At 43.5% G+C, this 14,038-nt stretch overlaps 1 protein-coding gene across 5 annotated transcripts in view; it reads right to left on the bottom strand.

Moving 5' to 3' along the window:
• DNAJC7 (DnaJ heat shock protein family (Hsp40) member C7) overlaps positions 1 to 13,478 on the bottom strand; it is a 29,381-nt gene extending 15,903 nt beyond the window's left edge. The window contains exons 1-5 of one of the 5 annotated variants that reach the window (XM_036069151.2): positions 13,293 to 13,412; positions 9,039 to 9,197; positions 1,936 to 2,024; positions 863 to 987; positions 366 to 479 (exon numbers count right to left, since the gene is read on the bottom strand). In XM_036069151.2, the coding sequence (XP_035925044.1) occupies positions 366 to 479; positions 863 to 987; positions 1,936 to 2,024; positions 9,039 to 9,067 (357 nt within the window). In that variant the 5' untranslated portion in view covers positions 9,068 to 9,197; positions 13,293 to 13,412. Of the gene's footprint in view, positions 1 to 365; positions 480 to 862; positions 988 to 1,935; positions 2,025 to 5,017; positions 5,143 to 9,038; positions 9,198 to 13,292 lie in introns of those variants that run through there. The other 4 variants (XM_036069152.2, XM_036069150.2, XM_036069154.2 and 1 more) reach the window with 4 other exon arrangements.
• Between the last annotated feature and the right edge of the window lie 560 nt (positions 13,479 to 14,038).

The raw sequence follows: 14,038 nt of genomic DNA on the forward strand, positions 1-14,038 counted from the left end.
ATAAATGGAGATGGAACTAAAACACATTTTAGCTGCTACTGATTTAATCAGGACTTGAATTTACTCAAATTCTTTAACCTCACTCAAATCAGTTCCTTGCAGCATCTGCCGGCTCCTCAGCCATCTCAGAAACCCTCCATTTCACAGATTTCTAAAGCTATAAATCATATTCAAAACTGTCTACATATAAGAAACTGAGGCTCGGACAGACTATGAGACTTGCCTACAGTTACCCAGATGTGGCGATGGCAGAAGTGAGACTAGCTCTCAGTTCTTTTTATTTTTTTTTTGGTAGCTCTCAGTTCTGACTTTCAGGTCACTATACCACAGTGTCTCTTTCCATATGGACAAGATCAGAACCATACCTCCTGTTGTGCCTGAGCATTTTTGTGATCCAGTTCTAGGGCTCTCTGGAAACTACGACATGCTGCCATGGCATTCCCTAGAGATAGGTGGCATTTTCCCTCTCGTAGATGTCCCTAGAAGAAATGCAAAGAGCGAAGAAAAGGAGCATGATTGGCCAAGCAGAGAGCAATCAACAGCAGGAACAAATACCCACACAAAACCCAACATGGGATGAAAGCAGCCAGAGCAGTGGTTCTCACCCAGGGGAGATTCCGCCCTCCATGGGGCGGTTAGCAATGTTGGAGACCTGTGTGGTTGTCACAGCCGGGGAGGTAGGGGTGCTACTTATACCTAGTGGTTAAAGAGATGCTGCTAAACATCATACAATGAACAAGACAGCCCTCCACAACAAAGAATTATCTGGTCCCAAATGTCTACAGTGTCAAGACTGAGAAGCCCTGGGCTAAAGGAAAGCAACTGCAGCAACTGGTCCTCCCCAGATGGTCGCATTACGTACCCGGACGAAACTGTCATCCAACCTCACTGACTGTTGTGCATCTCCAAGAGCTTCCCGGAACTTTCCGAGCATCATCAAAGTAGCTGCTCGATTCCCATAATAGCTAGCATTTTTAGGACACATATCTACAGGAAGGGCAGAAGAAAATAAAATAAAGCTTAGCACGGGTCACTGCTTCAAAAACTCAGGGGCCCTCTCCCCTCAGAACTACATCAAGGCAATCAAACTATAATAGGAATGCTGACATACTCTCTTTAAAAGGCCATGGCCAAATTTTTGACTACCGACAGCAGCAATGGTATGACCTATTAAAAAAATAAAAGTTACTTAAAAATAATTTATAATAGCTTTAAAGTGCACTGATTATTCTTTAAAGGGGAGGGGTCAGCATATTCATCTTCTTAATGAATTGTATTATATATAATAAGAAATGAAAATGAATTTGCATTTGTTGAATTAGGGGTCGAGAGCCTGTAAGCAAGTTAAGTGAGAAATATGCTGACATGGGATTAAAATATGCTGGCAGATGGAGCATGGAAGTTGTTAAGACTTGATAATTAATATCTATAAGAGCCATTTTCTTTTCTTTTTTTTAAGATTTTATTTATTTATTTATTTGACAGAGAGAGACACAGTGAGAACGGGAACACACGCAGGGGGAGTGGGAGAGGGAGAAGCAGGCTTCCGGCAGAGCAGGGAGCCCGAGGCGGGGCTCGATCCCAGGACCCTGAGGATCATGACCTGAGCCGAAGGCAGACGCTTAACAACTGAGCCACCCAGGTGCCCCATACAAGGGCCATTTTCTAACATGGTTAAGTGAACTGGAAATGGCTGAGATGCATTTAGGTGGGTTATCTTTTTGCCATATCTAGAATTTCTGGAATTGCCTTTGTCAAATGAAGAACTACCCATTTATAAGTCATCCCTCATAAGCCAATTAAGTCCGAAAGAGTTCGCATAGTAAGTTATGAACCCACTAAGCCAAAGGCTACTTTTTCAAGAGCCGCTACATATAACAGTACTTATATTGAGCAAATTTATCTTCCAACATAAGCAGTTAAGGTCCTTCTCACCTATGGCTTTTGTATAATAGTTATAAGCTTCATTGTAATCTTTCTTGGCATAGTATGCGTTTCCTTGTTCCTTGAAAGACTCTGCTTCCCTGAAAAGGAAAGAGAAAGAGGAGCATATTATACACAGGGAATAACCTCTGTAATCTCATGGGAGCAATCTTTGGTCTAGAGCCCCGGGTATATTGAGCTGAAAGTTAGTGCAATACTTGAAGGAATTTATAGATTTGTTCGATGCTATTTTTGTCACTTAGATACATTCAAACTAAATCAAGAAAACCTCTCTCATGTGGCCTGCCTTTCCTCGTTATTCCTGCCAATAGTCATATCCCATACAACAAGCAAATTTAGACATCCTCTCACAGAGACTGAAATTTTTTAAGTTTATTTATTTATTAAGTAATCTCTACACGCAACATGGGACTCAAACTCATGACCCCAAGATCAAGAGCTGCATGTTCCTCCAACTGAGCCAGCCAAGTGCCCCTGAATTTTCATGTTTATTTCCTTTCCCCTGTGTCACAACTGCTGCCTCTTCAGCAAACATAAAAAATCAGTTACAGGGGAGCCTGGGTGGCTCAGTCGTTAAGCGTCTGCCTTCGGCTCAGGTCATGATCCCAGGGCCCTGGGATCGAGCCCCGCATCGGGCTCCCTGCTCAGCGGGGAGTCTGCTTCTCCCTCTCCCTCTGCTGTTCCCCCTGCTTGTGCTCTCCCTCTAACAAATAAAATCTTAAAAAAAAAAAAAATCAGTTACAGATCACTCCATTCAGGGGCAACGATTTCTTAATATGAAAGGGGTCACATCCCTAGAGTTCTAATGATTTATTCTCTTGAAAAGTGGCTCATGCATTTGTCACTGAAAGGACAAGCAGAGCAAAAGCAGGTGGCAAAGGAGTTAAACACATAGCATATTGGTGTTTTAAGATGGAGGACGGAGTTGAGTGTCAGCAGAGACCAAGAACTTGGGTAACAGGAACATATGAGGTACAGCCTGCCAGTGCCATGTTCTCAGAAGTACCCACCTACTGATGTACTCTGCCTATCACATCTATGCGGGTACTTATGCTACCATTTCTATAGTATCTTGTATAACCACCAAGTGGATAATATCAGAATTTCTGCCCTACTCCAAGATCCATTTTTGAAGCTGTGCCATTAGACAAATTGTACTTTCCGAAAGGAACAATGTTATGTAAGGAGAATTATATTCCAGATCAAGGAACTAGAATCGAATAAGACATGACCAACAATGTTGTAAAAAACTAGTAACCTCTACCAAAGATACCCCAAATCATTCTAATGACCAACTTGAGTGACAAAGATAATTCTTTACCCAAATGATTCCTGCAACATAACGAAATATCTGAGCACTTTTGTTATAAGAATCTTTGTTTCTTTTTCTGTCCTCTACACAACCAAAAAAGGATCCAGTTCAAGGGAAGTAGGGACAAAAGTACCTAATTCTTAACATAGTGATGGTATGGGAGTTTACAGCTTGAGTCTATGGACATCGGCATTGGGAAGATTTGATTTATTTACTTATGTATTTTAAACTACAAAGTGGCAAAGCCGCCCTCCTTTTATTGAGGCGATCTCCCTTTCCATTCTTCTCCAGCACTGTCCTGGCAAGCCCTACTAACATGAAAAGGCTGCTAGAAGAAAGGAGAAGGAAAATGGGAATGATCTATAAATGCTGACAGATTTGAACTGTGATGGACATAAATCTGTTTGAATAATTTACACCAACTGGTACGATGCTATAAAGAGGCCATCTGCTATTAAAAGTCCTCAAGAAGGATCCCCCAACTGCAAGATTTATAAGACCAACTGCAATCTTTCTACATGATGTACACCATCCTATAAATGTGAATTAAGCAAGGCACTATAAAAACTATGAGGAGCCTATCCTTTAAGAGCAGACATGCCAAGAGATCTGAAGAAAGGGCGTCCCCAACACTGGATGTCAGAAGCTGAGTCAAACGGCTGTGAAGAAATGGAGTGGTAAATTCAAAGGAAACATTGGGCCCACAATGCAACTGTGATCTAGTCTTCTCTTCAGTTGGCTAGTGGCTAAAAATACACAAATCCTTGAGGAAAACCAAAGGTTGTCCAGGCACTTGGACAGACACCATATTAGCAGTAGAAAGCTTGTTAGTCAAAGGTGAAGCAACCTGTAGAGCTACAGAATGGTGCCCTTTCTTTCCTGAAACACTAACTTCCATGGATGCAAGGGACTTCAGCACTGGCTTCTATAAAAACACAAAGGATGATTTCTGTGGAAAGTCAGAAATAATTACTGAAGCCTGGTACTTTCCATACATTATCTTTCTACCAGGTGTTTCATTATTCCCATTTCTCAGAGGAGTAAAATAAGGGATAGAGATTAAAAAGTGGCCCAAGGTCAGGATGTGAAGCCACACCTGTCAGATTCCAAAGCTTATGCACTGTCTACTATGCTAAGCTTTCTCTCCAATGCTCATCTCTATCTATTGCTTAAGACTTTAAAAATTAATCTGTCCTGCAGGAACAAGACATGGGCAATGAATGTGAATTTCTTCAAACTAAGACATAAAATAGCCCCCGAGTATAAAATCCAACTCCAGAACTACAATCTGGATTTAAACAAGCTAATGACATTTCCTAACAATTAGTCACAGAGAGAGCAGGGCTCCTTTCTCTTTAAGATGCAAGACCTAGTGAACTGGACTTTGCCTCCCCCAAGAAATGCATTTCATTTTAGTAAATGGTGAGTAGATTCCATTCTAGAGCAAACAAAGCGAGTAATGTAGAGGCAGCCCACAGCAGAAAGAACAAGAAGAATTGTGTTGTGACAAGTTACCATGTTTTTAACCTCACACTGCACAGCATCAGGCCAGAATTAGCTATTCCCACACAATTGCCTCATGAAAAGGACTTATTTTCATAGAAACATGGTTGATTAACAGCTGCCTAAACAATGGGCACTTAGTGCTTTTAGGCTGAATGCTTATTTTTTGCCTCCAGGTCCAACTCCCAAAGTGGAGTCCCTCCTTCATTTTGAACCTCCCCACCAAATACGCGACAAGCTTTAACCAATGGGCCTGACCCTGTGAGACCAGCCGAGGAAAAAGTGGATCTTTGGAATCCAGCATGGCAGCAGCAAGAACTGAACAAGGCTGCATCAGGAACAATTCCAGGGTCAAATCCATTCAAGTCCTGCCCTGGGAGTCTGAGAAAGGGCTGAAGCTTGTTCAAGTTGCCCTTACAGCAAAGGGACTGAAGGATGAGATGTCAAAGGCGTGGGACTGGAAAAGAAGGAGAAGAGCTGGTTAACACGGGAATTGAGGGCAGTGTGGTGCTGGTATCTGTCACCACTCATCGCCAGGGTCAACAGATTTGATAACCAAGTGAGGTTACAACATGTACCTACCAAAACACATCAGCACTGAGAAAGGAAGGATTGGAATTAATTAGGTCCACCTAGACGAACCAAAAGGAGGAAAGGAGTCCAAAGTGGACTAAATTACACTACAGGTTATTTTCTATGGCCACAAAATAAAATTCAGACTAAACCCTGAAATATAATACCACATCAAAATAGAGACTTGGCCATAACTGACCTGCTGGAGCTATTAATAGCTACACTACATCTCTAGTGCTTTTTCAGATTTGCCAAGGCATTCCGAGGGAAGATCTGGGCCTCCTGAGGTGGTTATGGCGATACTCTCACAAGTCCTTCAACAAGGAAGAGCCAGTGAGGTACCCAAGGCAGCCGCACAGGCTGCCTAACTCTAACAGTCCCAGATTTTTTCCCCACTAGATCCTGTTAACCAACGTTAAGGTTTTTAGATTAAAACTAATTTATCTAGTTTCCCACCCAATCTCTAAGCAGAATAAGCTTCACCTCTGATTCGCCAGGAGATGCTGGGAAAGACTCTACCCTCCACCAAACCAGTCCTTTCACTTTAATAGCCAGCAACAAATTCCTGTGAAAGAGCTACTGAAATATTTTCAAAAATTTCTATCCTCTTTGGAGGTATAGGGGGAGGGCCCACCACAACAGGATGAGTGCTGGAGGGCCTAGACGGCCTTCTCTCTGACAGACACAGGTAAGGAGACTACATTTCACTCTTGGTCCGCTTTGATATTTTAAAATTATTTTTTGGAAATAACTTCATCAATCAGAAAACTGCAGCCTGACACCTGCTATTCTACACTACATGTGTTAAAAATCTGTATATCCTCTGATCATGCAGTTATATTCTCTCTCCCCCAATGTAGCACTCATTCATCACAGATGCTAATTACTCCAATGAAAAGTGCCAAGGGAATCATTTGGTATCACATAGGTCTTAGCAGGGCTCAGCATCATGTGATCAATTCAGACAACTTGGGCTTATGATCACCAGTCAACTCTGCACATTTACAGCTCAGCTAAATTAAACATTCATTAAAACACAGCAATTCACATTGCAACGTGACCCAAATTAGATGCCCTATAAAAATCTCCATTTTCTCTCTAAATACTTCCAAGCTGAATGGTAAAGCAGTATCTTCGCCTTAGGCCAACTAGTCTATCTTTTAGCAATGAAAGAGAGAATTTTACTCATCAGCTTTCATTAATGCAGGATTCACTGGGTGGCAGTTTTTAAAACGCCCTCAATATGACTGAGTTCACTTTGGAAATGCTTCGCATTTCATGTATTTGTGAATTATTAAAATAAGGATGAGATGCTTCAGTATTAGTACAATATCACTTCAAGGTTTAGTTACCTCTGTGCATAAAAACAAAGACTAGCGGGGTGCCTGGGTGGCTCAGTCAGTTAAGCGTCTGCCTTCGGCTCGGGTCATGATTCCAGGGTCCTTGGATCAAGCCCCTGGCATTGTGTTCCCTCTCAGCAGGGAGCCTGCTTCTCCCTCCCTCTGCCTGCTGCTCCCCCTGCTTGTGCTCTCTATCAAATAAATAAATAAAATCTTAAAAAAAAAAAAAGACTAGCACAGTTCACTATTCCATAACATTTGCAACCTAGGAAATGTGGATTAGATTTTTGTATGACAAAAACATACCTGACTGCTCTTACTTATTTCAAGTATTTGGCTAGAATAATCTATTTTTAATAAAGTTCAGCTCTTCTAATAGCCATTAATAATAGTTTAAATCAAAAGAGATGCAGAAGCTTGAATGAGATCTCCTTTTTTTCTCTTTTTTTGCATTTTCTTGATGTATTCGGCTACTCCTGATATGGAAGAAAAATCTAACTGCTAAAAACGTAACTCAGGACAAGATGATTTCTTTTGTTAGAGCAGAAGAGTATTTCAAGGCCTTTGCTTTTGGAGACTATTTTATTGGCAGGAAGACTCTTAGAAAATACCTATTAACAATAATACTTTATACTGCCCGAGTCAAATATCCCTTATGCATTCTTACTATATTTACTACTTCCAAAATGTCACCTTCACTCTGTGATTGTTGCACTCATTTCTTTTATTCAGTCAAGTTTACTAGTTGCCCGTTGATCTAGAAACATCCTCCACCCTTTAGAATTTACGGGATCTTGGCCAGTCTCAGAGTAGAAATTCCTTCTTCCTTCCCACAGTCCGAGACCTCTTGTCCCCAAAGGCATGTCACAGGGCCTGTTTCATGTTGCACTCTCCCTGACCTCCATAACAGAATAAAGTAAAAGGAGCCCGGGAGCCTTTTATTCCATCTTACTAAACGCATACTATTCTTTCTTTTCTAACTAGTCTAGGGATGAAATGACAAATTTTATATAGGTAAGTGGAGCAATTCCACGAATTCAGTGCTTGCTGAAAGCAAGGTGCTCTATGCTGGGTGTGAATAAAGGCTTCGTAACGGTCCAGAGAAAACAGGGTGGGCTCTGCAACTGCTACCAGGTGGTAAAAATGGGCTACCCAGCTTCCTTTACCCAATTTGCTTTAGAATAAACAGCTTCTGCTTTCACTTTGAAGCACAATTAAAATATCCACTCTTCTCCCAAAAAGAGGGGAGGAGATGAAGATGAAGAAAACTCATTAACATACCAGTTCAAATAGTTCTCTTTCTGGACATTCAGGGGGAAGCCTCAACAGAGGCAGAGCCAGGAAGGACCAAGTGGAGTCACAGATACAGTCTACACAAGGCAGCAGCACTCTCTACTGCTTGAGCAGGGAAGGACACCAGGCAACACACTGGAATTGGCAATCTCTTATTCAGTGAGGGGAAAAAGCAACCAACTAATCAATCGACCCAGACGGAAATCCTATTATTGCACACAGAAAGATATACACATGAAATAGCTGACTCAACCACAATAAATTTATGCTAGTTCCTTAAATGAGAGGTGTCACAATCTGTGGCATCTACCTAACTAACCTTTACTCCAGGGGACAGGAGACCCAACCATAAAGCTGCTAGCCAGAGGCTTGTTTTCATAACATACCCCAAAACCCACCATTTTCTACCCCTTGGTTCCCCATTCTGTGAGATCTCCTACTACCCTCATCGGGACTTTAGCACCCAACAAAAATCTAGAACTAGGGAACTATAATTAAGAAAAAGGCTGCTTTCTGAGTTTTTTGGGGAGGTCGGGGGGGAGGTGGGAACCAGAGTGAGAGTCTAAATTGTCAACTGGTATGTGGCTTCTAAAGTTCTCACAAAAAATAATAAAGTTCTCTTGGTTCCTTACTTTAACAGGTAGTTGACTATCTCAGAGCAAACTGACAGAGGAAGAACTCTCAGGACAGAAACTCCCCGAGAATAAGAGAAAATGTTGCCTGCCTCACACACCCTCTCCAAAAGCTTAATAATAGAATCAGAAGAGATGGCTAACACTTTGCTTATCTGACAATCTGGTCTCCGCACAAAAACTTCAAGTCATATGACAACAGAATATTAGGGGTCAGAATTGGACTCTGAAAGTCAAATATTCATATTTTCATTCTCAAAAGTCTCAACCACTCATACCCCTGCCAATGGTGGGATAAAAAAGGAACTGCTATTTTGATTTATACGGGGAAGAAAAAAAATTGTCAATCCAATAAAATGAATAGACATTGGGATAACTTGTATGATGTTCTGCTCTTACTGCTGCTCTTACTGCTGAAATTCAGACAGTTTAAAAGAATACCTGGAACGACCTCTAAGTAACTTCCACATCACTCAGCACTGGAGAAAAGGGACCAAACATTAGTGGAATAAGGGTGAAATGGGCTCTCAGAGGGACTGTGCATCAGACCACAAGGCACCTAGGCAGCCGCTGACCATTGTTCTCCAATCTTCTAAAGTCCTAGAGAAAAAAAGCAAAGGCAAGTGCCCAGTACTCAGCTTTTAAAAACTTTTAAAATACTAGCTTCAATGACTACACTCATCCCTGATTGGCTAGAATGTTCAATGAGCCTGGGTTTTAAGCCAATCAGATTTCTGGTCGTTGGGAATGGACTAAACACTAGAGCAACTGCCATTCAACTTGGCTCAATTTGGTTGGTTTCTGGTTCTGGTTAGTATATGGACCTGAATTAAAGCAGCAAGGACAGAGACACCCTTCCTCTGTACTCTACCTTAACTCCAGTTATGATTTAACAATTTTTTTTAACAGATTTTATTTTTAAGTAATCTCTACACCCAACCTGGGGCTCGAACTCACAACCCCAAGATCAAGAGTTGTATGCTCTATCAACTGAGCCAGCCAGGCTCCCCTGATTTAACAATTTTGCCACTTATTAATATTAGGTTCAATTAACCAGTTAATCAAGTTCAATACTGGTATTCAGGATTCTGTATTCCCAGCTTCATCCTTTCCTTAACCGTGACTTATTTGTCCCACCTCCCATTCCTTCACCTCTGATCCCACACTTAAAAGTATACCAAAATGGGTGGCGCCTGGGTGGCTCAGTCGTTAAGCGTCTGCCTTCGGCTCAGGTCATGATCCCAGAGTCCTGGGATCGAGCCCCGCATCGGGCTCCCTGCTCTGCGGGAAGCCTGCTTTCTCCCTCTCCCACTCCCCCTGCTTGTATTCTCTCTCTCGCTGTGTATCTCTCTCTGTCAAATAAATAAACAAAATCTTTAAAAAAAAAAAAAAAAAAAAAAAGTATACCAAAATGAAAATGAAGGCTGAAAGCAGTGTTTTCATTGATTTGAATTTAAGGTCAAAGATAATATCCCATTCAGCTTGTGGGCTTACTGAAATGTCTAGCTGCCTACCATGGAACTTCAAGAGAAAGTTTAGAGAGACAAATGCCTAAGAATTTAAAACAGAGGAAGAAGAGCTGGGGAAGGCATCCCCACAAGCTCTTCAGTTATGGCCATGAACTCCAAAATGTCCCAGGAAGATGTAGTAAATAAATAAATAGCAACTGCAGCAGACCATGAGATATGGATTCAGGGTTCAGTGCTTCCCACCAACAACATGAATAGAGAAATAAAAAGCAAACTCTACAGAGTTTATGATACCTGGGTACTGAGAAAGGACCTAATGTCCTTGCTTGAGTCCACCATGAAAACAGATACACAGATTATCAGATCAAGGAATCAGATAAGGATGTTCTATTTCCTAAATCTACGGCTTCCATTGGTTCCTTTAGACCCTATTGTCCAGTCACGCTGGATACATGCTGAGAAGAAGTTTTTCCTCTATTGATGAGAAACTTGAAATCCTTCGATTTTACCATAATAAAGACTGCCTACAGACATCTCCCCAGCCCAGGAAATGTGACCAGAGAGCCTTCACTTGAGACAGGTATTCATATATCAGATAAAGCAATCAGCAACTTCCCAGGCAACTGTAAGGCTTGAAATTAAATTAGCTGAATGGTAAAACCTCTGAAATTTAGCTCTCTGGCTCCCCAAGTAGCTTTCTCTGTTCTGGTGGGCAAAGAGAAATTCAGAACCCTGATCTATTTTGGAGTGCCAACTAATACATCTTTTATTTTAGCCTCTCAGCTGCTATGGGGGAAAAAGAACTTTGTCAGAGTGACAGACAAAAAAGAAACTGAAGTCCATTTCTTTTCTCTCTAAAGACACGAAAGCTAATGAAATAAAACATGCAGCCATTTAAAATGCTGCAACCATGAGGCCCCACTCTTGAAAGCTCTTCTCACTTTGCCCCCTGTGGGACTGTAACAATTTAGCAGCAGCAGCATGCCCTTGAGCCAAGAAGCAAGGAAGGAAGGACTCCTTGCTGGACTTCACAAAAACTACCCAAGAGACCCATCAACTCCAGTGTCCCCAAGTGAACTGGTAGTAGGACTGTAACAAGAGACACAAACTTGGCCAAATGACTAAAGGGCATCTGTAAGGGACGTCCCTATCCCTGCCCTCTGCTATGGCTACACAGGATTACAGGATACATGAAAAATGTAAAATTACCTTCCTCCAAAACCTCTACATCATCACTCCATTTTCAGCAATGGAAAACCATACATAAACAAGGCTTTTTCTTACTAACAGAGCCCAGTGTTTACTCTCCTAAGGATGCCTTACATGGCAGAAAGTCAAACTGTGATTTTATTTCACTATATTTTCCTTTTGATTGCTCACATAAATGGTATATACTAAGTATCTATGTTTTATTATAACTAAATATCTATATAAGTATGTATTACATATAAGTCTAGCAAGGATGTATTTTTTTCAGTTACATTTACAGTATTTTTTTTCAGTGGTAGATAAAACCGTGCATTTTACAATCAATGACATCTTAAATTCCATGAAATAAGGCAGTTAACCTAAGTCAACACCCCTCCCTATTCTGCTGTACTGCTACCAAATATGATGTTTTTGTGTGATGTGGTCATGTTACAGCATCACCTATTTTGCATTTCTTAATATACCTTCAGGTTCATTTACTATAATTTTATGAGGCCGTGTTTGTTTGTTTAAAGAAGGACCTGCTTTAGAGAGAGGGCTTTGAAGTAAAACCCCAATTAGGGACAAAGATCTATACTAAGTAGGAGAAGGTTTTTTCAAATTACTACATATAGCCCAAGTTCCTATTTAGAGCACACAACCCCCCCCCCCCCAACTCTTTACAATACCAAGTAAATCCTAGCAATTAATGTAAGCTCTGTCTGTGCCGGGCTGGGGGGAGGGGTGGGAGAGGGGAGTTTCGTTTCCCACTTTGCAGTTCCTTAATGATGCTTAATCCTAACCACCTGAGAACTAGGTATGATGTGAAAACTCAAAACTAAGAAGAGAGACTAGACTCTGGTATCCTGCCTTCTCTGATTATCCCGGGGACTTACTACACACTTTGTCAAGCCTCTCAGTTCTCAACAGATCTTGGGACACAGGCTGCAGTAAATTACCCTGAAGCTTGATTAACTATTCATTCCGCCACAGTGAGTACCTCCTGTATTTCTAATTTGGATAGTAAAAAACTCTCAGAATCCTGGTTTCAGATCTCATGAAGCCAGACTGAAGCCATACAGGGATTAGTACAAAGATATGGAAGATGAGGGAAGGAAACTAAGGGAATTGTAGCCAATTAATCTGCAGTTGATAAGGAACGGAAGCCGGGCTTCCGAAACCTTTTCGATAATTCTCCTTCAGGATTAGGACAAGTATGACTACCCACAACTGCGTTCCAACCCACTTCCAATAACCTGCCTTAGCTGTAGCCAGAATCCAGAGTGTTCTCGAAAACCACTCACTCAGCAGCTCCCTTGGCTAGCCCAGACTGGCAATCTCGAGCCACTGCGGCTGCCCAGCAGTGCCAACAGCGCCCAAGCAGTTGCCTTCCTCTCTGCTGTTTAACTTAAGAACAGTCCTGGGAAGAATGAGGATCTTCCTCCGGAAGGACGGAGGGGCAGGAGTTTGACGTGTAGAGCATGAGACAGGGCCCTCACTCTTCCTTCTTCCCCTCTCATCTCCGACTTCTGGGGTACGGGGAGGGGGCACCAGGTCAATAATGGAGACACACTCGGACCCAGGCTAGTGGTCGCCGGAGTACATTACTGAGGAACGAGGGTGAGAAGAACAAGGGCTCTGGAGACGCAAAGTGCTGATAGCCAACAATGCAGAGAAGTTAACAAGAGAAGGGGGGTCGGGGGCGATGTAAGGAAGTCGTCATCGTCGCCGCGCAGCCTCCCCCACCCCATAACAGACCTCTGAGATCCCCTCAGAGACCCGGCTTCTACAATAAGGGCGACGTTTCTCCTGTCCGGAGAACAAGGCTGTGCCTCCGCTCCCCAGCCAGGCGGAAGCAGGAGGGGAGGGCCGACCTCCGGGAGCGCCCCTTCAGGGGGTCTGTTGGGACTTATCTCAGATGGGGGGGGTCGCGGAGGGCGGGGCATCGCCTCAACAGGGGCTGCACCATGGCAGGGACGGGTTTCCCGGGGTCACGGAGCTGAAGCTCACCCCTTCCACTCCCCCGCTACCCGGTTACCTCTTCGCTTCCTCGTCGTCGTGCAGCTCTGGCTCGGTCGCCGCCATTACCACATCGCACTCCGCGGCAGCCGCCATCTTACCGCCGGGACCAGAGAGGCGGGTGGGAGGCAGGCGGTGAAGAGCACTTCCGGCTGGAGCATCGAGCAGCTCAGCGGCGCTGCGCCCAGAGAGGCTCCCTCGGGCCCGTCTACCAGCGAGAGGCTCCGCTTGGGGCCAGAGCGGCCTCCCGCCCCCGGAGGTCCACGGTGGTCTCCGCGCCGGGGCGGGGGCCCAGGGACGGTTCCTGTGCGTAGGGGGCGCCACTTTATCCGTGGGTCGGAAGTGGGGGGTACAAGAGGGTGACTCCTCTCTAGGCCTGAGTTCTCCTCAGTATTGTGAGAGCTTCGTTGCCATAGCAACTTCCAATCCTAGAGAGTCTCCGGTAAGGTTCAGGAGAGTCTGAATTGGGTTGAGGACTCGATGACCCAGGACTCCAGAGGGAAAGATCCCCCACTACTACCTTCTCGACCTTGGAGTGTGTCCACAGCTTCCTCCCGGGAAAGGCAAGAAGACACACTTTGAGCCCAGTTCCTCCAGCTTTCATCGGCCCTTGGAAGCCCTGCCCAACCAAGCTAGGGGAACGCAGGGCGTCTTCACCCCGCGCCTTTCATCCCCTCTGGATCTCCAAGCAACAACTGGTTCATCACCCTAATGACGCTGACCCTTTTATGAGGCTGCTTTCATGTCAGCTGCCTGGGAGTGCCA

The sequence above is a fragment of the Halichoerus grypus genome, chromosome 2, assembly GCF_964656455.1.
Source record: "Halichoerus grypus chromosome 2, mHalGry1.hap1.1, whole genome shotgun sequence".
Taxonomy (NCBI): Eukaryota; Metazoa; Chordata; class Mammalia; order Carnivora; family Phocidae; genus Halichoerus; species Halichoerus grypus.